This window comes from Pieris brassicae, chromosome 5, assembly GCF_905147105.1.
Source record: "Pieris brassicae chromosome 5, ilPieBrab1.1, whole genome shotgun sequence".
In the NCBI taxonomy this organism is placed as follows: Eukaryota; Metazoa; Arthropoda; class Insecta; order Lepidoptera; family Pieridae; genus Pieris; species Pieris brassicae.
This window is the reverse complement of record NC_059669.1, coordinates 11610548-11636158: the sequence shown is the minus strand read 5'-3', so window position 1 is coordinate 11636158 and position 25611 is coordinate 11610548. Positions and strand designations below refer to the sequence as shown.

General features: G+C 36.9%; 1 protein-coding gene and 1 long non-coding RNA gene across 6 annotated transcripts in view; one reads left to right on the top strand and one right to left on the bottom strand.

Annotated features, from left to right (window-relative positions):
* Positions 1-25611, bottom strand: part of LOC123709916 — a 45002-nt gene that overhangs the window by 16194 nt on the left and 3197 nt on the right. For 4 of the 5 annotated variants that reach the window (XM_045661526.1, XM_045661528.1, XM_045661530.1 and 1 more), the window contains exons 2-7: positions 9616-9670; positions 9321-9438; positions 8907-9032; positions 2098-8804; positions 809-2012; positions 128-345 (exon numbers count right to left, since the gene is read on the bottom strand). In XM_045661526.1, the coding sequence (XP_045517482.1) occupies positions 128-345; positions 809-2012; positions 2098-8804; positions 8907-9032; positions 9321-9438; positions 9616-9669 (8427 nt within the window). In that variant the 5' untranslated portion in view covers position 9670. The remainder of the gene's footprint in view (positions 1-127; positions 346-808; positions 2013-2097; positions 8805-8906; positions 9033-9320; positions 9439-9615; positions 9671-25611) is intronic. The other variant, XM_045661527.1, reaches the window with a different exon arrangement.
* On the top strand, positions 22496-24925 carry LOC123709922. Its single transcript, XR_006753776.1, has 3 exons — positions 22496-22616; positions 22835-22972; positions 23603-24925. It is a non-coding gene; the product is annotated as an uncharacterized LOC123709922 (long non-coding RNA).

Here is a 25611-nt window from a genome sequence, read left to right as displayed (position 1 = left end):
TAAAACTCTGACAAAGTTTAGTTTAGAGTGTTAAGCTCCAACAGAAACCGTACAACATTTCGTAAAATTGTATAATCAAACAAAAAGTTAGTGTTGCTACAAATAATCACAAGGCGTTTATACGTACAGTTGCCACTTCACTGAATGTGGTCCCAGTGTCACCGCCAAATTTTTTTGTCGTCGTGATGGCAGCAAGGCCATGTAGTCGGGAGGGTTTCTCTCCCTGGGTCTGCAGCAGCTTTTCCAAATCCTCAGGCTCCGTGGAGTAGGCGGTTACCGAGACCGTACCTTCAGGTTCACTGCCGTTGCGCGAATGGAACTCTTGACGAATGACCGTTCCTTTCACTAAAGTGACAAAAATTTTAAAAATTTGTCAACAGTTTATGTAAACAGGCATTGTTCAGGATTTTATTAGACACAAAAAATGAGTTGGCGGAGTGAGTGTTCGTTGGAGACTGTCAAGTGTCGTGTAGTGACTAAGTAAGACAATTACTGTTTGCAATGACTGTCTGTTTACATATTGTGATCCTGTAATAAACAGGTGTGTTGATTCTGTCGGAATTTTCGTTCTACTTAACTTGTTCGTAAAGGTATTACTGATATTATGTTATTCTATCTGTTTTGATATAAATTTTTATATTAACAGTATTTATATTAAAAATATTAACATTTATTTAGTTAACAGATAATATCAAAGAATATCTAAACTAGGATGTCCAGGAGTAGTGGTATGCACTCTATTAATTACTAGCACAAGCACCAATCTTATTGGATTCGAATTTCATTACGTACAAGAACAAAACCGTACCTTGATAGTTGGTAGCTCCGTTTCTCAGTGCTTTGATACCGAAGAGAGGTTTGCCATCGGCATCCAGAGGACCCGGGCCGTAGCTGGAAGTAATAACGTCGATGGGTTTTGTGATCGCCTTCGAAGGACTACTAGGCCGGTACTTAGGTTTGTCTGTTTCTATCTTTTTACTGCTGAACGTACGAGACTCGGTAGTAACCTTTTTCAGATTTCTGCTGGTCATCCAAGATGGTTTCTCCTCATGTACCTGCTTCTGCGCTACTTTTTTTTCGATACCGAATGTTGTTGATTTTATATCTTTTTTCATAGTTGGTTTTGTTTCCGGACTGGGAGACCGATTTTGACTTGGTCGTCGTCCAGAGTTCTGAAGCGATGGTTCCAAGGGCGTTTCAAATGTTGTCTCCCTTTCTGAACTTTGAATATGTGGCTGTTGTTGTATAGGAACAATCTTACGATCGAAAGAACGATTAGGTGATGGAGACTTCTTGCCCGAGATTTGGACTTCGATAATATCCTTGGATGACGTGCGATCTTTTGTTGTTTTCACATTATGAATATCTATAATACGATTAGTTTCCATTTTCTTTGTTTCAGATTCAACAATATCCTGAACCTTGTGTTTTAACTTGTCGGTTTCAGGTAGCCCTACTTTTTTCATATATGCCGAGGCGTATTCGCTAAAACGATTCCCTTTTGTTTTCGGAGTCAGTTTACTAGGTGACACAGGCCTTCTTTTATCTGAACTAGATTGACGTACAGTCTTTGGAGCAGTTCGTATGTGCTTTTCTGGACTTTGAGGTCTAACAACTTTGCTAGTTTTGTTGATTTGTTTATCGTGACCGTTACTTAATGGCAACTGTGTTTTTTCCTGTTCATTATAAATACCTGCTGTAGTAGTCAACTGATGTTGACAATCAGGTGAGCCTGTCTTGTGGATATGTTTTTGTTGGCGTTCAGGAGAAGATGCTCTATTAGGGGCATTTATATTTTGCGCTTCAGGTGAGTAAGCTTTCTTTGAAAATGGCAATCTTTCTGGAGAACGTTGTGCTAGTCGTTCAGGTGATTTAGTTTTAATAACTTTTGATGTTGACTGTCTTAAGTTTCTTATAACTTTAGTAGTTTCCTCTGTTTCAATCTTTTTCTTTGCGACACGTATTTGAGCTCGTATACGTCGCCTTTGTTCATACCCCACTACTTTTTCCAACTGCAAAATAAAATATTCATTAATGCCTAAACATAAAATTGAAAAGAGAATGCTACAAAGTTATTTAATGTTTACAAAACCTTACCATTTGTTCTAGAAGGTCCAAATCGAATATATCCTCTATACAGGGTTGATGATGTTCGACACTGCTGCGTCGTCGTTCACTACTGACAGAAGACCTATCCGCACTGGTCCTGCGTAGTTCCACACCAAATTTTCCACTTCCACGTCTACTACTCACTTCGATTTCCTCTACATATTTCTCTTCTTTAATTTGACTCGTCTTTGTTGGCCGTTGGTAGCCAGGAAGCTTGTCAAAAGATTTTTCTCGTTTGTTTTCCAGGGTAAATTGCTCTGTCGTCGAATCGACTTGTTCATTTACGGGAAGGCGAGATAAAACTTTTTTTGGCACGATAGTTGCTGTTTGGGGTATCGGTGACCGTACATTACTTATGGGTGATACTTCTCTCAGTATGGGCGATTTTGTTCTTGCCATTGGTGATTTATCTCTAGGTGATTTGGGCAATGGGGATTTTTCTCTTACGACTGATGTCTTATCACTTTTATGAGGCGAATTTGGCCGGATACTAGGCGATTTATCTCTTTGTAGAGGTGATGTGGCTCTGTTTATAGGCAGATTATCTTTTTTTATGTCGGAGCTTGGTAACTGGTTTTTATCAGGTGAATTTTGCCGATTGCGTGAACTCAATTCTGTGTTTTCTTCGTCATAATCTGTTTGTTGAATGGTTGGTTTTGGATCTTGTGTTAGTTGCGTTGTTTTAGTTGATGGCATTTTCTGTGACACGCCTATATCGGTCAATTTTGTTGTTCTGTTGTTAACTGTTCTTTCTTTAGGTTTTGTAGTTGATGCAATATTTTCAAACAAGGCTTTTGCCTTTTTAACAGCTTCACTGCTACGCAAAGTTGTTATTTTTACTGATCCAAGTTTTTCAGATTGTTTTATATCAGATTTTAATTTATTTGAGCCCGTTATCGATTTTGTAAAGTTATCGTCAGATGTTTTAACTGTCCGTGGGTTTTCATTGTCTCCAGGTATGGACTTATAATGTTTAGAAGGCACGGAAATATTTTCTATTTCAGGTAAATTTTCTTCGACATCATCAACAATTTGTTTCATAATATTATCATGTACTTCCTGAATTTTCTTTTCTTTTTCTTCAATTGCGTTTGCATCTGTAGATACATCCACTGCTGTTTTAACAAACTTATTAACTTTGTCAGAAACACTTAAGAGACATTCATCGCTTTTTAAAGATTCATCTACATTCGAAAAATCCGGCCGCACTGGATTTTGTTTTGACTTGGGTTTCGTTGTTTTTACATTTTCAGCGGTTTCAATGAAAAGGTGGGCTTTATCATTAACACTTAATTTAGTGTAATCATCAGTATAAATAGTATCTCTATCATATTCTTCTCTTATATTGCGAGACGGACTCCTATCTTTAGATATAACGGGTCCTTTAGCAAATCTGTTAACTTTTTCCGATACAGATAGTAAGCATTCGTCAGATATTAAATTTCCTTTGATCAAATCACGATGAACTTGATTTTTGTTAGAAATAATAGAATCCATTTCTTTAGATTGTGCAGAATGTGATTTTGTTGATTTGTCAGTAACAAGCGATTTTTGCTGAATTTTTTGCATTTCGCTTTCTTCAGCTCTAACAAATAATTCATCTTCTTCACATATTTCCACTATATCATCAACAATAGATTCGGCTTCATGAATAATGTTATGTGAGCGTTTATTTATTTCATCATCGGGTTCATTTACCTCATCTGGAAAACGTGGAGTTCCAGTATCTTCAGAAAAGCCGACAGGCGTGGGACAGATACGATCGGGAGAGTTTTCCCTAGACGATTTCGCTTGTTGCACGTCAATGATAATATCGTCATCATCATCCATTGAAGTATTCAACGCGGTTGCTGATTTAGGTTTGCTGACAGGCAATTTAGTGGGCACTTGCTTGATTAATGATTTATGTGTTTTGGTAGCAACTGTGCGTGTATTCTGTTTATATATTTTGTTTGTGGCTACATTATTTAGTTGAATTTCAGGTTTTGATTTTATTCTTTGTGGTGATACTTTCTTTAATGGTGACTTCAAACTAATGTCACTAGAAGTTCGTATTACTTTTGTTTCAATTTCTTTTTTTAAAGTTGGTGAATAATTTAACTTTTGCGGTGATTTATTCTCATTGTCTATTGATTTATTATTGTTAACTGCAGCAACCTTAATTGCATTGATTTTAGTTGGTGATGCTCTCCTTGTGCTTTGTGATTTAGTTGCCTTTTTTAGATCAGTCCTTTCAGTTTTAAGTGTTGACGACGAAGAAGTTTTTTGATGTTGATCTTTAGTATTCGTACTTGTTGTTTTATAAACTTGTGGCGATTGAGGTCTTTCTGTTGGTGAAACATGTTTCTTCTCTACTGGTGACATAGGTTTCTTTGGAGAAGTACTCCTCGTTTTCACAGTTTCTGTTGTAGCTTTTGTCAAATTCTGTGGACTCAGTGGTTTTTTTATAGGTGAAGTATTCCTTGATGAAGGCTTGCTTGGAATCTGGTTTTTACCGGTAACAAACTTTTCGGTAACCAACTTTTTTTTCTCACTTATTTTATCTTCAGAATATACTTCAGAATATGCAGTATTAATAATTTCTTTGGAATTTTGATTTATAGATTCATCTTTTGTAGTTTTATCATGAAGTATAGGCAACTTTGAATTATTTTTCTTAAAAGTATTGTCTTCCACTGGCTTCCTATTGCGATCAGGAGATAGTTTCCGGAGAGAGGATTGAACTCGATCTAATATATCTTGCTCTTGTTGTGAAGTGATACATTCAGAAATAGTTTCTTTTAGTTTAACTTCTTCTGAAATATTACTAGACTTTAAGTGAGTACTTTCATGTACATTATCATACTTTGTTTCAATAAAACTAAGTCCATTTTCAGAATCATTATCTGTTAGGGTTTTAGATTCTGGAAGCTTAGAGAAGGGTAAACTAGAATTTTGTGGCGGGTTTTTGTTTGGCATTGGATCCTGAAGTACGGGACTTTCATTCGATGCGATTATTTGTTTAAATGGCATATTTCCTAAAGTTTGACAGTGTTCGATTACAGATTCTACGGGTGTTTTTTGCCAACTTGCTTCACTAGGTATATCATTTTTATGAGTTTCTGTTTTAAGCGGCATTGGGACGGATTTTTTAGTAGTTAAGTCTACAATATTAACTAACCCATAGTTATCATCGCAAAAAACGTTTTCTTCTATCTGAACAGGACTTTCACAAGGTGAAATGCTAGGTGATGTTTTAGGCGATATTGCATGTGTAGTATTTGTTTCTATAGTTAGGTTGTCATCTGACATACCTAATATCTTTCTGCACCTTTCTTCGTATGTTTCACGTCTTTCAAGCGGTGGCTTAATCTTCATAGGTTTATCAGATTTTGTATTTGGCTTGTCTTTTGGCAATTCTTCTTTTTCAAAATCATAAGTTTTTTCATTCTCTGGAGAAATAAGGAAACTTGTTGGTGGTTTTGGCAGTGACGTTACATTACCGTTATCAAAAGAAGGCTTTTTCAGGGAACTTTTACGGGGAAGGTTTTCCTTGTTGATTACTTTCTCTGGAGAAGGAGTTCTACATGGAATTTTAGTAGGAGATGGAGTTCTTTCGTGTTCTTTTTTATTCGAATCATTTGATGCTGTTTTGATAGATTCTTTGGAAATAGTTGCCGAAGATTCTATCTTTGTTGTCAACTGTATGAAATCGCTATTAGTGGTGGTGCTTTGTCCTGTAGAAGGAGCAGTCTCATCTGATTTCGGTTTTCTGGATGGGCTTGTTGATGGTGTGTGAAGAGTACGAGATTTTTTTGAAGGTATTTTATTAATTTCTTCATTAAATATTTCCGTTTCAATAAAGTCGTGGGTTTGCTCATTCTTAGTACCTGATGAATGCTTTTTTGGAGAAGTGCTTCGACGAGGAGATTCTTTTGAGCGAGTTGTTGATTTAGCCTGAATATTTATGTCAAAACTATTCAATACTTTATCTGTTCTATCAGTAGTTTTCACCACTTGTTTAAATTTATCATTTTTTTGAAGTAGGTTTGAAGATATCGACGTATCATCGGCACTAGGGCTAGATGATCGATTCTTATTTTCGTTGTCTTTAACACGAGATTCTTGCATATATCCAGCTATTTCTTTGTTCGATTTGGAACTTATTCTGTCAGGGCTCTCATGTTTTTTAATAGGCGATGATTCTCTAGAAGGTTGCTTGTTAGGCTCATTATTTTTTTCTTTTCCTTTATGCCGATTTACAATATCTTGTTTTGGGCTTTCACTTGTAGTAAAATGTTGATGTGATTTTCCTGAATTTTCTGTTTGTGTATTGTTAACTCCTGATTGCACCATTTCTTTTGTGGGACTAATCGAAGTTCTTAATATTTTATCATAATCATTTATAGGCTGAACGTGTCTTTTATAATCACGATCAGGCGAAGGCTTTGGACTTTGATGAGTATTGTTTTCGAAATTATATGTAATGTTTTCACTAAAGCTGGTATTTATTTTACTTTCTTCCTTAATAAAACTTTCGTGCTCCTTCTTGACATTATACATCTGCCTATCCGGGCTTTTAGAAGGCAATTGCTTTATGGGAGATTTTTGTTCACTATATGGTTGCTTTGTAGGCGATGAAGAACGGTTACTTTTAGGCGAGCTAGATACAGTCTGTCTCATATAACTTGGCTGATTATCTGCCTGTTCAGTAATATTTCGTTTATCATATATGATTGTTTCATCTTTAACATCCTTTTTAGAATATTCTGATGTCGATGTTGTGTATGTATCTTGTCTATCTATAGTTTCATGTTTTGAAGATTTTTTTGCCGTTGGAGATGTTTGATTATGTCTGTCAGGACTTAGAGAACTATTACTGGGCGATTCACGACTACCAGCAGGTTGAGATGCGCTGTTTCCTATTGGACTAGTACTACGTCGCGTATTTGACGAAAATCGTGGTGTTTTTGTTTGTTTATCTGGAGTTACGCTTGATCTTTTTTCTTCATTGCTGTTTGATTTTCTTTCAGGGCTATGTAGTTGACGTGTTGGTGATTTGTTTTTTGGAAGGTGTTTTACAATACTATCAGAGGTATCATTTGACTTAGTTTCCAGAACAGAAGAAGACAACTGAGATTTAGAAACAGTTTGATCAGTTGGATTCTTTGTTGGGGGAAACCTATCAATTTTATTGGGACTTACACTGCGGCTCGACGATTTTTTATATATTTTATCAGGGCTTACACTGCTTCTTAATGAAGATGTACTAGACTTATATGTTTTGTTTCCGGGTGAAGTAGCCCTAGCTGTGGAGCGTGGGGGAGTATCTGATCGAAGTGAACTGGCCCATGCCTGATGAGTTGGGCTTAAATCAGTACTTATTTTACGATGGCTATAATCAGTTTGATATGTTTTTTGATACTGATGTGTGGACCTTGATTCTGTATTCTCTCTGACGTTGCAGTCTTTTGATATTTTGTGTACATATTCTTCAGAGGTTTTAAGTATCTGAGAATCTTCTTGGTTTTTATTATGATTCATCATACTATCAGAAGTGGTTTCGTTAGGTCTACGATGCTCATTTTTATAAGCAGGATTTTCCAGAGTTGAATCTCTGTGGAAAAATCGAATATCCTCTTGATTCTGTACATCTTTATTAAAATCGTTTTTGCTATCATCTGCAATATTATAATTATTCTGTTTCCGTTCATGACTTTTGTTAACGTCTTCTACATACGTGCCTTTTTTTACATAATCTTTGCTGTCAGAAACAGTATCCTCCTTAACATCATGGTTATGAACACTTTTACTGTCACAAAACTTCGTGAATTCTCTTTGTTCTTCAATTTTTGCAGATCCTCTGACTTTCTCGTTATAAATACCACGCGTACTACTATCAGCATAATCAGTTATATCTTGATTTTTAAAATCCAAGTCATCTTTGTTTCTTTGAGAATCGACTATGTCTTGCATATTGGAGTTATATGACTTTTTATGTATTACTTTTGTGGATGATTCATTTGATTGAGTTTTCTTCTGGGAAGATGTATACGAAGTCGATTTGCTTTCACTTTTTATTTGTTCTGAGTGGTGTTCAGAGCGTCTCGTCTGAGCACTTGGCGCTCGGAATTCTCGTCGAGTACTTGTAACTTTAGTACCATCAGGAAGACACCTCGTTTCTACTATGACTTTAGTGTTGTCATCGGGATAGTCAATTTTTCTCGACAGCAGTTCTCCATGTTCGTAGTCATTTCTCAATGTTTGATTGTGGTTACTTGTGTTGAGCGTCTCTTTAATTGTGAACTCTTCATTTCTATTGTTATCATAGAATGGTTGAGGATGTGAGTCACAATTATCGTGTGCTTGATATGGTACTGATTCATAAGTCGATGAAGTTTGTTCAAACTTCGACGCAGAAGTAGACGAACTACTCGTAGACTTGATGTGTGTTCCATCACCGGTTTGTCGTTCTACTTGTTCATGAGCCGACGTGTTGGAATAATTTTCATTGCGTTTAAGGTTCGTATTACCGTCGCTGTATTCAGTAACTGCTTGTTTGTGGTGGTCAGCAGCTGCAAAGTGCCCTTTTCCTCCATCAACGTCGTAACGGCCTTCGATGTTAGCATTAACGGATTTCACACGTGTGTGGCCATCGTCGGTTGTTCTATTTTCAGATTCAACATTCCACCCAGCGTTAGATAGGTCCTTCAAATCTGTAAAAAATACAGATTTAATGTAACAATGGTAATGTTTGTCATGTATGGTTATTGGTTAATGAGTTAGTTCGTTTAAGAGTTTCAGGAGGCGGTAGGCACCTTGGCCGCGGTAGTTGAACTCCTTAGGCGGAGAACCTGCGTCACGGACCTCTTTGCTCTTCATTGACTGGAAATTTTGGTCTGCAAATGATTTCACATGGCCCTGCGTCGATGAGAACTCACAACCTGTTGGATGGTGTAATAAAATGGGAATCGCTTTACTAATATATACTACACACCTAATATAATTTATATCAAAAGCTAATTCTTTCCTATCTATATCTCCTCACTCTTCATCGGTAGAAACTAACACTTATGATGTGGAAACAATTTTCTTGAAATATTACTATACTACAAAAAATTGCATAAGTATTTGTAGGTCGTTGTAATGGGTGTAACTAAAATTATATGTATTTATTTTTGACTCACAAATTAATTTGAATAAAGAACTAATTACAGCGTGAACAAATATACCTTTAGCAGTATCGAGGCTGGGTTCAGGCGAGTAAAGGTTGCGCAGGCGTTCCTCCCGCAGCCGGTACATGTGCGCGCGGATTTCTTTTTTCCGAGAGAAATCTTCCGTCTGCTGCCACTGGATGGTTGTAAAATATAAATTAATTATAACAGCACATTACCGAAACTATTTTTCAAGTTACACAATGTTTTTGCGTTTCACATTAAAATTAGTAGTATTATATTTTGGTAACGTTGACCTTAATATACGCTAAGTTGAAAATGTAATGGTTAATATTGTGAATTAATTCCTTACCATGCGCCGTAACACGTCTTCGTCGCGAATTAAAGACACGTCCCCGTCAGACATTCTGGAACAAATAGATTTCTTTTAACGCTAAAAATCAAATGAAATTATCTTCAACTAAATTTACTTACAATCAAGAAATCACTAAAAATAGAAGAACCTAATGTATAGGGACTGAATCAAAATAAAATACACCATAACGTAACCTTACGTTGTAAATACGCCTACCAATACATAAATGCAAAGGGAACTGCCACGTTTTAACTGTGGGATTAGTGTTAATCACATCTGAAATTAAGGTTGAAATTTATAGTTACTTGTAAATAATTAAAGTGGGGTTTTAATAGAATAAAAGGATAATTTGGTATTATGCTGCGATTTCATGTAGCATGTAGTAGATGTATCATGTAGATCCCAGTTTTTTTTTATAGAATTGGGGGCAAACGGGCAGGAGGCTGCCCTGATGTTAAGTGATACCACCGTTCATGAACACTATCAATGCCAGTGGGCTCGCGAGTGCGTTGTCGGTCTTGAAGAATTGGTACGCACTTTTCTTTCGTTAAGTTTAAGTAGGTAATTAGTAAAGCATCACTTAAATTGTTTGTTTATGGAATACTATAGTCAAATTCACATAATCTAACCATATTTACTCCGATAAAAACACTCTAACGAACTAGAAAATAAAATTTATTTAGTATAAAGGTGCAATAAATTCGTATTACCTATATTAAAAAAGTTCTTCGGATTCACACAAATAACATGAACGACTCTAGTATTTATAAAACAAACACGCAACATTTATCATATATATGTATATGTAAGATGTGATCTGATAATATGGTTTAAAAACGAGAAGCCGCCGACACATGCGAAATTAATTTTACCTTCGCGTAATTGTATCAATAAAGATTAATATGCAATCAGTGTTTGTATTAAAATGGACACTTCATACAGAATTATAACCAGACAAGGCTGGTTTCATGAGTAAGCAGCTTATTGAGCACGTTTGTATAATCACAATGACTAACTACTTCGAAAATTATAAAATATAAAATTTCAAGATTTGTGGAATTTTAATTAATTAAGCCCGCTTTTCGATAAAGTAATTTACCGATTATTACTTCAAGTATTTAGGCGATATTTGCCATATGGTAAGGCCACGACCATATATAGCGCTGTCCGCACTCCGCCCTTGTCTGCACTTGCCCTTATAAAGCTGTCCTACTTTCAGACCTCAAGATCGTTCATGAAAATATGTGAACGTAAAAAATTTTGATCAAACATTTGTCAGTTTCTCAACCAGTTTGGCATTCAAATTTAAAAACAAAAACAGCAAATATTCGCGAACAACAACAGCTTAGATGTAATTAACATTGCCATTTGTGGCAACATTAATCAATATTCCTTCTAAACTCAGAGTTGAAAGCTTAAAGTCTTGTCTACATTGTCCAAATTGTACGTCCGGGCCACCATTAGATGAGTGACGGATGGACTGCCATTAGCTTCATCACAAGGCCCCGTTGAATGACGATCTAGCACCACGAAGTCCTCAATCGCTGTAAACTACAAATTATTTGCCAGAACATGATTGCTAAGTATTGCACCACGCAAGTAAACAAGATAGTTTCTTAACGTAATGTGATACTTAAATTTAATTCGGGTGAAACAAAGAGTAGTAAAACATTGACGCAAAAGAGTGGCAATGAGTATTATTGTTTCGACGAGAGAATAAGGGCGACATGGAAGCATAAAATCGATTAAGATGACTAACGGGCCATCGACGACTGGCTTACACATTCAATTTAAGACTGACAAAATCTCAACAAAAATATCTTTATACTTGTCTGACAACTAAACTTATTTATCTCTTTGTGCATCTTTTTTCGCCTCTATTTGTTTAGGCTCATGACGTTTTCGGAAGGCTTTTTAACCCCAATTAAATTAACTGAATAATATTTGAATACCTATACGAGACGTGTTACATGTCCGTAAAGGTTCTTGGCCCGTCTCATCGCGGTTTTCGATCTCTTAAGGGTTATTTTATCAATGATCAACATGCCTACAGATACCAACGTTTACAAGTATCTCATTTGTAACCACATAGAATGCATTTTTGCATGTTTATAGCTTCAATTGGATCGAAATACTTTCTTTTAAGTATCATTGAATTTGATTCCACTCACAACATCACTTATAATTCAATCACCGTACCTCTGTAGAACGTCAAACGTTATACATCATGGTAATTGTTGTAAACACTCGACTCTTACTGCGGAAGAAAAACAGCAATGTAAGGTATGTAAGTATAAAGATATATTGATAGATCTTGTGTGTGTGCGTGTCCTTAGAAAATATATTCTCAAAGGAAACCCTAAAGAAAGTTGCATCAAGAGTTTCGACACATCGCTGATATTCAAGAAAATACCATTCATGTGTGTAAATTAAAACAAACAGAACATTTAGTCCATAGGGATGGACGGATGTACGAAAATGAAATCTTCCTAAAGTCGTGATTTACTCAGAAGAGTGAATGCTGACATAACACAAAATAATAATAATTTTTATATTAGCATAATGTTATTACTTATTAGTTTAATTACAAGGTTTTTAAACATTAACCTTTTTAAATATTCTTTATATTTTGTAAAGGACGGCTTCAACCCCATCAATGGCGATTGCGTCACCAAGATCCGAGGAAAAATGCCGTGTTTTTGGCGAACAGGTTTCAAATTTCAATGCAAATAATTCTTTTATGGCCAGGTTCGTATAATTCGATTATTTATTCGTTTTAACTTTGTGGAAACATATATTAGAATAAATTGATTACAAATTAATGTTATTTAAATGTGTATTTACATCGGAAAGATATACTACGATCATAACAAATATCGCTTAAAAGTAGTAAAAGTTATATTTTTATGAAGAGAAAAACACTTCACGTTCGTGTTGGATTGGGAAGTGTACAGAATAAAATTCTGTTTATGCGAATGAATTCTGGCACTTTCGTTCAATCGTTTTTATTTATAAACGATCGATTGTTCAAATTGTCAAGACTATACGACATTATTCTGGACGCTGCATTGTTTATTGTAAACCTTATAGAGATCATAATTATACTGAAAGCATCTCATGAACCATATTTATCTTGAGTATAATAAATGTAAAAATGACATAGTTTCTCTGGTGCCTACCGCATTGGCAGAAGTTTTTATCGACGAAGGCAGTAAATTAAAGAAGAATGAGATCTACTAGTAAAAAGTACGACACTTTAAATCTTGGGAGGGACTGATTGTAGATACTAAATTTGATAAAGTTAGACAATGTGAAAAAGTTTGTATGTTAATGTTTAACATTTGTCATATGTGATGAGCTAAACAGAAAGTGCCTCCATGAGCGAAATTAGTTATTGTGAATTGCAATAAGTAAGTCAATCGTGTGTTCCCAGAAAATGTTTATTGTAACTTCTCAGTCAAACCGGTCACGCGACACTTTGTTTGCTTTATAATCTTATGACAACGATTTTTCGCACCTACACAAAGAGTATCATTACCTGCCTCTGAACGGCTTAAAACCAACTGGTATAATATGTTAATTAGTAGCAGTAACATCACAATTAGCGCAGTATGAATAATTTAGAAAACTGCATTTAGTCTACACTCTACTGACAGAACACTTGAAAAGAACATTAGTGAGTGAAAACACCTGACATATGAATTACGATCTATTTATAGCCAAGAACAGCCTCATAAATCCGGAGCAACCATCGTCCGTGGACGAACATACGTACAATATTGTGGACGAGGAACTGGTTTGTCCGTTCGTGACGTTCTTCCTTAGGGGTGAAACTTCTTTAAATTGCCCTCCCCTCTCTAACTAAATTCATTATTTATATGAATAATTTTGGATGTTACACCAAGTACCTCACACGACTATGAATAAGTTATTTTCACATTTTGATAAAAGAATACGTTTATGTGTACTGCACTTGCACTAACATACAATTAAAGGCCTTTCAATAAATGATTTAGATTAACAATAATTTTAAAACTTAACGAATCCATAATAATGTCGGTTTCAAATTTGTTTTAAATTGGCTGCCAGCCCTAGATAGTTCGGAATCAGGTTTGGTATAATGCCTAGCAGCCTGGAGCAATCCGCGGCGAGTGGTGTATGGATGCTGGATCCAGTGTTAGTGCTTATGAGAGACGTTAATAAGAAATAATATGTACACCTAAAGCCTGTTTTACAAATTAATTATATAGTAGTAATCGAATAATATGGGCAACGGTTTGGGTAAGGACTAAGCTCTAAATGTCTGATGTGAATGATGTCTTCATAATTTACTTTTAAAAAATCTCGCTAGTTATACGGTATCACAATTCATATACTTGTTTAATATAATTTAAAAGTATACTTTAATAGATTGGATTAGGTATAATGAAACAGAAGAAATGGTTATAATGCATATTTGACTAACTGAAGTTAAATTGGCCGTAAAGATTTACGAATGTGCGCTCTCTATATACGTATAAATGAATGAGCTGCTTAATGCAGAAGCAGTTCACGACGTAGCGTGTCCTGTGTTCATGGCTTCACGATCCAACCGACCTTACTGTAGGCTTAGTTATGCAAAACGTGAAAACATTTTAACTACATAACGAATTAAGCAAGCATAGGCCATTTTATAGAAAATATGCTTATAATTTGCAATTACCACACTTTTAATATACCTACTTTTTTTTTTTTTTTTTTTTATAAAATAGGGGGCAAACGGGCAGGAGGCTCACCTGATGTTAAGTGATACCGCCGCCCATGGACACTCTCAATGCCAGAGGGCTCGCGAGTGCGTTGCCGGCCTTTTAAGAATTTGTACGCTCTTTTCTTGAAGGACCCTAAGTCGAATTGGTTCGGAAATACTTCAGTGGGCAGCTGGTTCCACATAGCGGTGGTGCGCGGCAAAAATTGCCTTGAGAAACGCTCAGTCGTGGAACGTCGGACGTCGAGGTGATACGGGTGGAATTTTGTATTTTGCCTCGACGTCCGATGCTGAAACTCAGCTGCAGGTATTAATCCGAACAACTCCTCTGAACACTCTCCATGGTAAATGCGGTAGAAGATGCAGAGTGACCCCACATCTCTACGCAACGCCAAAGGATCGAGCCGCTCGGAGAGGGATTGGTCATCGACGATTCGAACCGCTCTTCGTTGGATACGGTCAAGTGGAAGGAGCTGGTACTGGGGAGCCCCCGCCCAGAGGTGAGAACAGTATTCCATGTGGGGCCGTATTTGCGCTTTATAGAGTTGCAAGCGGTGGCCCGGAGTGAAGTACCGTCTCGCCTTGCTGAGCACACCAAGCTTTTTGGAGGCTAATTTAGCCTTTCCCTCCAAATGACCGCGAAACTGAACGTCGTTCGATATGTCAACGCCAAGTATTCCGATGCTGGCTGTGGCTTCAAGAAGAGTGTTTTCGAAAAGAGGAGTAGCGACAAAGGGTATTTTTTTCGCGGAAAACGCGCAAACTTGTGTCTTCTTGGGGTTAAATTGGACTAGGTTTAGTCTACCCCAGTCCGAGACTCCACGTAAAAGAGTTTCGACTTCAGACACAAGTTTGTTCCGGTACTCATCGACAACTGCCCGAGAAATACCTGCCCGGCCAGTGTAAAGAGTATCCCCAGTGCTGTCGTCCGCATAGCAATGAATGTTGCTAAGTTGCAACATGTCATTGATATGCAGAAGAAACAGGGTCGGGGACAGAACACAGCCTTGTGGGACCCCAGCATTCACGGGTTTAAGGTCGGAACATGCTCCGTCGACGACGACCTTGATGCTCCGATCGGCTAGAAAGCTGGAGATCCAGTCGCATAATTTCTCAGGAAGCCCGTAGGCTGGTAGCTTCGAGAGCAGTGCTTTGTGCCACACCCGATCGAAGGCTTTCGCTATGTCCAAACTAACCGCTAGTGCCTCCCCCTTGGACTCAATTGCCTCTGCCCATCTATGAGTAAGGTATACTAGAAGGTCACCAGCTGAACGACCACGACGAAAGCCGTACTGATAGTCGCTAATCAGCTGGTGGCCCTCTAGATAACTCAAGAGCTGGCCATTAATAATGGATTCCATTATTTTGGAGAACAAGGAGGTTATTGCGATTGGGCGATAGTTGGATGGATCAGTGCGATCGCCTTTTTTAGGGATCGGATGTATCGAAGCGGTCTTCCAGCACTTCGGGACAGTGCCGAGCGAGTACAGGTACCGGAAAAGGCGCGTCAGGACCGGAGCCAACTCAGGAGCACATGTACGCAGCACAATTGGAGGGATACCATCCGGCCCGCTCGACTTATGAATGTCCAAGGAAGATAGTGCTCTGCGAACAGCACGTTGCTGGAATGTGATTTCCGGCATTGAGTTATCACACCGCGAAATCGCCGGTGGTGATCTCCCCCGGTCATCCAAAGTCGAGTTGGACGCAAAGAGACAGCCCAAGAGGTCGGCCTTCTCCTTCGCAGTGTGGGCGAGCGAGTCATCCTCTCTGTGCAGCGGTGGTATCGATGGCTGACAAAAATTCCCTTGTACAGCTTTGGCGAGAGACCAGAAGGCTCGGGTCCCAGAAGGGAGTTGGGCCAATCTCTCGCCAAATCTGGCGATGTGCTCTGACTTTGCCTTAGCGATTTCCCGTTTGAAGGACCTGGAGGCTGAGTTATATGCTTTTTTATGTTCGCTGGTATTGGCATCACGAGATATCGCCGCTTCCGCCCATGCATTAAAGCATTCTCGCTTTCGACGCGATGCCGCCTTGCAAGAACGCTTAAACCAGGGCTGTGACCTGCCACCGATCGGCACCGCAGAGAATGGAATAAAAAGTTCCATGCCCTGCAGAACCACTTCGGCGACAGAGGCAGCGACGGAATCTGGAGCTTCCGACGAAAAGCACATAGGCCCCCAAGGGTAGGACGCAAAGAAAGACCGCATCCCATCCCAATCTGCTGACCGATAGTGCCAAATACGACGACAACCCGAAAAACGGGGCCGAGGAGGGCGCGTAGTAGGCACAGTACTCCGGACCACACAATGATCCGATGAACCCAATGGCGGGTCAACAGAGACTTGATAGGTCTCCGGATGTGAGGTCAGCAGAAGGTCCAACAAAGAGGGTTTATGACCATCCACATCTGGTATTCGCGTAATCGCAGGGACCATTTGTGACAGGTCGTAAGCTAAAGCAAAGTCGTGAAAGGATCTTCCCGCGTGATCGGTGGTTTCCGAACCGAGCCAATCGGCATGGTGAGCGTTAAAATCGCCAAGTATCACGATTTCAGCGGTAGGAACCCCTTCGAGCAGGGAATCTGTAGCCATTTGGATGTGCTCAATGAGTCGCTCAGTTTCGGTATTTCCGCTATGGGACCTATACAGGCATGCGTAGAATCGCGGATGGTCATCGCAGTCTACGCGCAGCCAGAGGCTAGATAGGTCCCTTCCTTCAAGCGACCCGAGGCGACGAGAACAGATATCCTCTCTGACGTACACGCAAACTCCCGCCCGCGGCACAAATGAATGTTCCAATTTGTACCCCGGGTAGGAGAGGTAGGAAGTATCAGCCGGGAAGGATATCTGAGTCTCAGTAAGGAAGAATAAGGCCGGCTTCGCAGTTTCGAGGTGAAAGTGAACCGCGTTAAGATTAGAGTTGAGCCCCCTAACATTGGTAAAGTCCACTGAGAGCGTGGAAGGGGATGCCTTCGGTAAATTCTTCCGTTTGCCCCGAGATCGAAACTTATAGTTTTTTGAGCAGTTTTTGCCCACCCCAGAATACGAAGGGCAGCCTGTGCATCCACCACCGAATACTGATTGTTCCGATGATGGACGCTCAGAGGGGGATTCTCCACAGCGGAAACGTGTGGTACCCCCCTGGGGTAATCTCTGTTTAAACTGCATCTTCATATTCTGGGGGAGGGGGGAATTGATGGGCTCCGGGAGTCTCACTCACCGCACGAAACGCGAGTACAATAAGATGAACCTATTGCATCACTTCACGCCGGTTTTCTGTGAGACAGTGGTACTGCCCCGGTCGTGCCTGCCCGATTGGCTGAAGCCCGAAAGCAACAGCATGGCACTCCCACTAGGACCTACTTCTGCGTATCATCAAAAATCCCCTTAAATATATATATTTTTAATTCCGTTACCTAACAACGAGTATTCCCAACACGGTTAATAATAAATAGGATAATATTACAAATTCGCATACTGCTTGTTTATTTACATAATCATACGAAACTAAGTGACGGCCTCCATTGTCAACTTTCACGACTGACAATTGTAAAAGCGGATGGTAATAAAAGTACAATATGTTGTCACGACTAACTAACGGACAAATTTGCTTCCTTGGAAGAGGAACAAACAACAGTATCGTCATTCGAAACACACCTACGCATCGCTCGGAAAAACGTTAATTCCACTGGTCCTTTAGAGAAGCCGTTAAATATCAATAACATTAAATTATTCAATGCAAACAAAATTGAACAAATTAGTAAATAATGTGTGTAATATTGTCAAGGCCTATGTGGGGATTATTATTTTTATCGCAAATGTCATCTTGGCAAATACCGATAGAAATTTTATTCTATCTTTTTTATATGTAACAGGAGGCAAACGGGCTTATCTGATGTTAAGTGATATCGCGGTCAATGGGCACTAACATTTCCAGAAGCCTCGAAGGTTCATTTTCAGCCTTTTAAGAATTGATACGCTCTTTTTTTGAAGGACTCTAAGTCGAATTCTTTCGGAAATACTTCAGCGTGCAGCTGATACCACATAGGGGTGGTCCGCGGCAAAAACTGCCTTAAGAAATGTTCAGTTGTGAAACGACGGACGTCGAGGTGATACGGATGGTATTTTGTATTCTGCCTTGACGTCCAATGATGAAACTCTGCTTCATTTATTAGTCCGAACAACTCCTCTAAGCACTCTCCAAAGTAAATGTGGTAGAAGTTGAGATAAACAACGTCAAGGGATCAAAAACAGCTTGAAAATATTGATTGATTTCTGTAATTATTGATTTAATGAGTAAATCAATAATTACTCATTAAATCAATAATCACTACTACTCACTTACCTGTAATCTTACTTAAGGTAATTTATTGAACACAATTCGTCTGTTTATTGTTGATTTTTAGAATCGGATTTCCAATCCAATGTTCCCATAACTGTTAAATATTACTTATGTCAAACAATCCATTCATAGAGAGGGCGAGGCGTGCAGACTGATATCCCTATATTTTGCCTACTTTTTAACTTCAATAAAATAAAGAATAAACAGGAACAATAGGAATCAGGATACCGGCAAGGTCCTAAAGCTAGGCCATAAAGATAAAATAAGTCCTACGTAGGAGAGATAGGTGGGCGAAGACACTGAACATTACGTCACCTGTATTTCTCACCTATTGTGCTGTTACAGAAAATATAAATTTATGGCATACGGCACCTGAGATAATGGAGATGATGATATGAACCTAAACTCTACCAATCTGTGTGTGCAGAGCAATATCAATATTTATTTATTTCTCGCTATCCTTCAATGTTCAATTAATTTATAATAAAATAATGGCTAAGAGCTCTCACATTTTTAGAATTTAACGAATATGAAGGATGCAATTGAGTACAAAAAGATTTATTCGTTTAAGATGCGTCATATCTTAATTTCGGGAAAATCAGCCACATAGCCGCACAATTGTAATAACCTGTTATCGCAAAACAATTGTCTGACTTGAATGTTTATAGGTACAAATTAACAAATAATAATATTTTTTTGTGGAGCAGTGTTAGTCTAGTGGCTAGTGGATGAGAGTCGGACACTGATGTCCGACTCTCATCTCTGAGGTCGTAGGTTCGATCCCGGCTGTTCACTAATGGACTTTCTATGTACACATTTAATATTCGCGCGAGCGGTGAAGGTAAACATCGTGAGGAAAACGGGTTGCCTTAAACCCAAATAGTCGATGGTGTGCGTCAGGCACAGGAGGCTGATCACCTACTTGTCTATTAGATTAACAAGTGATCATGAAACAGATACAGAAATCAGACGCCCAGACTTTATTTGCAAGAATATGGTGGTACAATCTAGAGTTCGCATATTCTGCCCAACATAGTAGCGTGCAAAATTGCCTTGAAATAAATTTTACAAAGAAGTTACATACAATATGACTCAAACTCAATTTTTATATTATTTGTAGTGGTAAATTTACCATGTTATCAAATTCATATTAAATATAATGTATCACGCAAACAATCGTTAATAGAATATTTTTTTCCAAAACTATGATACTCAAAATTCTACGTTTACAAATTACTTTGTAATCGTACACATTTAAATTATATTAAACTGTTTTAAACGTGGAATTAATAAGTTTGCTATAAAGCATTTAAATTGCCATGCAAATGTCAGCATGTGCAAAGTTAAAGAAGTTTTATCGGAATGTTCATATTCAATATTCATCTTAAAAGAGACAAACAGGTATTATATATTGATTAATGATTAACACACTGAGCTTTTGTTAAAAGTTAAATACTTTTGATCTTCAATCAACGCTTTGATAAGTAGTCTATACACATTTAATGACATGTCTGGCGATTTCGATATGAGGGTAAATACCTTGCTAACTATGCTTCTTTTATTCGCAAATCGATCGTTATGAGGCATTATAAATTATTTAAAAGAAATGTAAATGTACGACTCTAGAACTTATTAGACATCTCAATCATGTAGATCCGTCCGAATCATGAGTATACTCGCACCTACTAAGATGAGAATGAAAGATGCAAATACAAAATGCAAGGCCTCTACTTAATATATGACAGTGGGGCTAGAAATATTTCTGATTTATTTTACAATAGATAATATATTGTTTAATATAAAATTTTATTGAATTCATAACCATGATTACGTTAGAACAAGGAGATGTCGATTTTATAGTGGCATAAAAATCAGGCAATGAATATTAAATTTTGCTCACCAAGAGAAGAATGCGAAGACGACAAGTAGTCGCAATGCGCGTCGTTGAGACTCTAAGTTTACCTGATTCTACGCAGCCAAAACCCACGCTCTCTGATACGGCTACATGGAGGATTCCAGTTTGCAATTAATTTTTTTACACTACGATTTAAATTCACCAGTAATGTTTTTGAAAATTGTCATCAAACAAAAAAATCCTAATTAACACAGACATTTAAAACTAATTCTTTACATAGTAAAAGAAACATGTTTTACCATTTCTATGAACTCGCCAAAATATAAGTAGCTATCCGACATAGTGGTCGGTTTTAGAAAAATACAAGTACAAATAAACTTTTACCAAATCAGGCTAAGCTGCTAACAACCAACCACAGACAGTCGGTACAGTTGTGTACGATTATATTCAGAGGTGTTATTAAGATATTAAAATACTTGAAACAAATAAATGATTCTAAAACAGTATTATTTACATATTTTTTAAACAATAAAGGTTTTCCTCAAAACATCAGGATTGTATCCTTAATTTTTTTACACATTTAAAATTTTATCTTGGTATTGTTTATGATTCTGGCATATAAATGTCAGTAGATAATTAGTAGATTAAATCGAGCGAGAAATTATTGAAAATGTAATTTAATGTATTTTGAAAAAGAGTCCGCTTCGGAACAGCGTAAACATATTAGAATAAACATAGTTATACCTGTTTAATTATTAATATACCACAAAGAACGGTTCGGTGCCCGTCGATACACAATCTTATACTAGAATAATAAGTCCTGAGTACATACGTCTTTACAATATCTTCTTACCAGGAAGAAAGGCACACAATATTATCAGCCGTAAGGATTTGGAGAAATTCTATTAGTTTGGGAACAAAGAGAGGTTAGACTGATGTTAATACCTTGCCTCACGATAATTCTCAAAAACGCACTAAACACTCACTATTAAATTCTAAATAGTGGACGTAACTATTATCAATTATAATTAACAAAAAGTATATATCAAAATTAAATATGTGTCTAACGTAACCCGAGTAAATCTCAACAATTACTCAACTAATAAATGTGGCGATCGGCCGAGAAAAAATATTTGGGATCACCCTTATCAAAAATTATTAAATCGAAATTATGTATTTCGGGCAAATATTGCATTCTCTCAACGCTCCTGTCAAGTCCTGCAAAACCCAGGAAGAGAAAAAGCAAAAACATATGGCCATATGCTATTTATTGATCAAGAATAATATCACATAACATGTAAATACAAACAGATTTTTTTCGCTTTATGCTTTTGGTTGTCAGTTTAATCACACCAACAGTTAACATTGAGGAAGCTTCCGCAATGTCCTGACTTGTAACCTCTGTTTAGGCACTCCCGTCTGCAGTCGCTGAAGTAGTCAACGGCTCCCCACACGCAGCTGCCGATGTGAACGGCGGCATCGGCAGGGTTGGAGACCAATAGGAGGAGGGCAATGCTGCATAGGCACATCAATACGAAGCGGGAGCTCGCCATTTTAAAGGTTGCTGAACCTATTAAACAAAACAAAAGTAATAAATGAGATAGGAGACGCATAATTTCAATGATATTTCATTTACTTTTCATAAGAAGAAAGCAAACTTAACTTATTTTTAGTATCCAATATATATGTTGATAAAATACCTTAATTGTATGTGAAGATATTTCCTATAACTGTACCTTAGTAAAATAATAAATAAAACTTAATACTTACTTGTATGCCAACGTTGCAAGTCGCAAGAACACAATGTGTAACGAACAGATATGTATCGCTTTTATACTGAATCAGTGACATTATCTAATGGAACCATTCTTAATATAATTGTTGGGAAAATACATTTAACCGGTCGCAGGTATTTTGTTTATTTTCCTTAATCGTGTGGCGACGCAGCTGTAGCGCGGCAACCACATAGAGCAACACTTGTGTACAACGGGAGGAATACAAACAATTTACAATGGAAAATGAGCACAACGTTGAGGAAAACATGTGCAAATCGCGGTGAGTGTTGTCGGATTTAATATTTTAAAATCATAATAGCATTCAGTCAAAGCTGTTGTAGTCAAAACCATTTAACAGACATTTGAATAGGTATGCTGGAATAAGAAGTGAGAAAATAATATAAATATGCTACCATTTTTCCTGGCTTTGTATCTATTTCTAGATCTTGAAATCTAATTATATTTAAAATAGACATTTAATATGTAGCGTCTTTCCAGATCACAACGCGTATGTCAAAATTTGGTATTTACTTATAACTTTTATAAACCTGAAAAGTTTGTTTACCAACGCGCTATACAAACAACGGGTTCGAGTTGAAATTAACACAGATGAGACAGCTAGTATCGTAAATTAAGGTAAAATTCATGCCATTCATACTGCTATCGATACATGTTATTTTCAAATAATGAAATAGAATGGAAAAGAAAATAAATCAGATCACTATAACTTCTCTTACAATTTAAACGACCTTAAATACTCACTTCTAAGTTAAACAACAATATTTATAGTTTAACTACATCTTAAACTTAGTTAACATCTCATTATTTTACTGAATGTGTGCTATATTAGAACGAAATACTAAAACATGTTTAAAACGCATTTAATTCACGGGAACGTGAGAATTATAATACAATTTTAGCAGAACAGTGTGAAACAAGAGAGGAAATCATCCTAAATAAACGAAACTTTGATGTTAAGTTTTTTCTCTTACGAAATATGTTAATAAAATACGTATATATTGTTTTACTTTACTCGTATATTACTTTGGAACACGGGCTATCACATTTCTCTCTTCAGCCTTCTGCCTAAGCCATGCCGATTTCTTCCTACAAAGATAAATACTTTTATGCATCAATGCAAGCTCAATGTTTTGTCGCGCTAAGACCGCTAATTAATATGGCATCCTCCATACCAATTCCAACTAAAATTCTCTAAAATATATTATCTTGAAAGGCGTCATGTAATCCTTACGTATTCATTAACAGTGAGCTGGTCAGTAAGTCAATGTCTTGTGAACGATGCCGGGTGACGTCACCTCTTCTACACGAAGCATATGAGAGCTGTACCGTTTTAGGAAAGTCCTGGATTCGATTGTTCTGATTAGAACATGATCACATAATATAGTTGCTATGAGCTGCACAGTGTATCAGATTTACAGGTAATTTCGAGTGCTTTACCTAAACAATTAAGAAATGTACGCGAAACCAATTAGGAAAGACCCGTGCCTTCAATTATAATTAGTGATTTGGAGTACCGATTACTAACTTTGTCAAATGTGTTGAAGATTTAATCGTGTTATTGAGATGGTATCAAAACCCCTATTTAATTATATGAAGCCGGTTCGACAACTCCATAACGTGAATTTTAAAGAAATATAGTATATACCTTCTATGTATGATATCAAAGTATCCTTAGGTAAGACATAATAGATTATTTTGTTGCCGACGTCCACCAGAGTCGAGTATTTAGTTAAGATTCTTAAACGATTAGGTTCCATTATTATTTTACTCGAGCACTTGCATCAGCTATATTTTCCCATAATAAATAACATTCAGAAAATATGCGTCTCATAGACGCAATTTTAAAAGCATTTACCGTTTTTATTAACAATTGCTCAGTATAGTGTTCTCAATATTTTAGAGACTATGACACAAATTTAAATTAAAAGCATTTTTAATAATCGGAATTAATTGCGATTACATGCGGACCTTTAAAGGATCGTTAATGTCGACCCGCTAAAATGATTGTACGTAAGTTTTTTATTAATCATAATTTATAAAATACATTATTAAAAACAAGACCGGAAAATATTATTAATGAAACAATGTTAACATCACTTAATTTAACTTGTATTCGAACAATACATGAAAACAATTTACGACATATTTTATTTGTATGAGATTAGACGTTTCTTGGTATTGATTAATAGTTAGTAACAAATTATCTGTCTTTCAACCGTAGACTCTTAGCTCACTGATGCGTCACCGACCCTCAAGTTTGTATTATTAATAAGATGAACGTCTTTTTTCCTATTTATTAGAATCTGAGTATAAAGTCAATCGAGACTAATAATTACTGGCTTATTTTTACGGAAACAGATACTAATTTGAGCTTACAATATCAATAGTTATATATACATGTAGTATATTTTAAATAATAATTTTAGTAGAGATTCTTGGGCAGTGGGTTCAAGTGCACAGGCGCTAATGTTAGGTAAGTTGCCGCCTGTTAGATAGTACTGGTGACCCCAGAGCTGGTGCTTTCCTCGCTCAACGAATAAGTATCGCAATACAGCGAGGAAGTGCTGCCAGCGTTAAAGGTACACTGTCACAGGAACCAAACTTTTAAAATTATCTATTTGTTAATTTTTAATATGTAAGTGAAGAAAATTGTAAATACTCTATAATTTTAGTTAAATATATTTTTTAATATAACCTAAACTAAATATGTATGTATAAAATTATTCTGTCCGAAACAATTGTGCAATGAACGGCTTACGGAATATAAAATTTCAGTAGTTTTTTTTATCTCGTTTTAAAAAAATATATATATCTGAAAATCAATGTTTGTTATAATATGGTATACGGATTAAAGATAGTAGTGAATAAAGATATTAAAAAATATTGCGCAATTTACCTTTTAAATTTGCAAGTAAAGTTTTACAATTGCAAATTAATATCGCTCGATGAGGCAAGCGCGCACCCACGCCCCACCTACTTCACTTTGATTTTATTTAATTTTATTGTTTCACGAATGCTGTCATACGATTCCGATCAGAGAGGCAATTATTTGCGTCGCTTATTGTGGCAACAAGCATTTCACGAAACCAAATTGAAAGGAAAATTATCATTAAACAGTTAATCTGTGCGCCCCACCCGAGCTTCTAAGGGAGTTTAGAAACATGTGCCCATAAAGAAAACAATTTTTTAACCGGATTAAATCTATTTGTATTATTACAAACTTATAATTATAAGTTTTAATCCGGTTAAAAAAA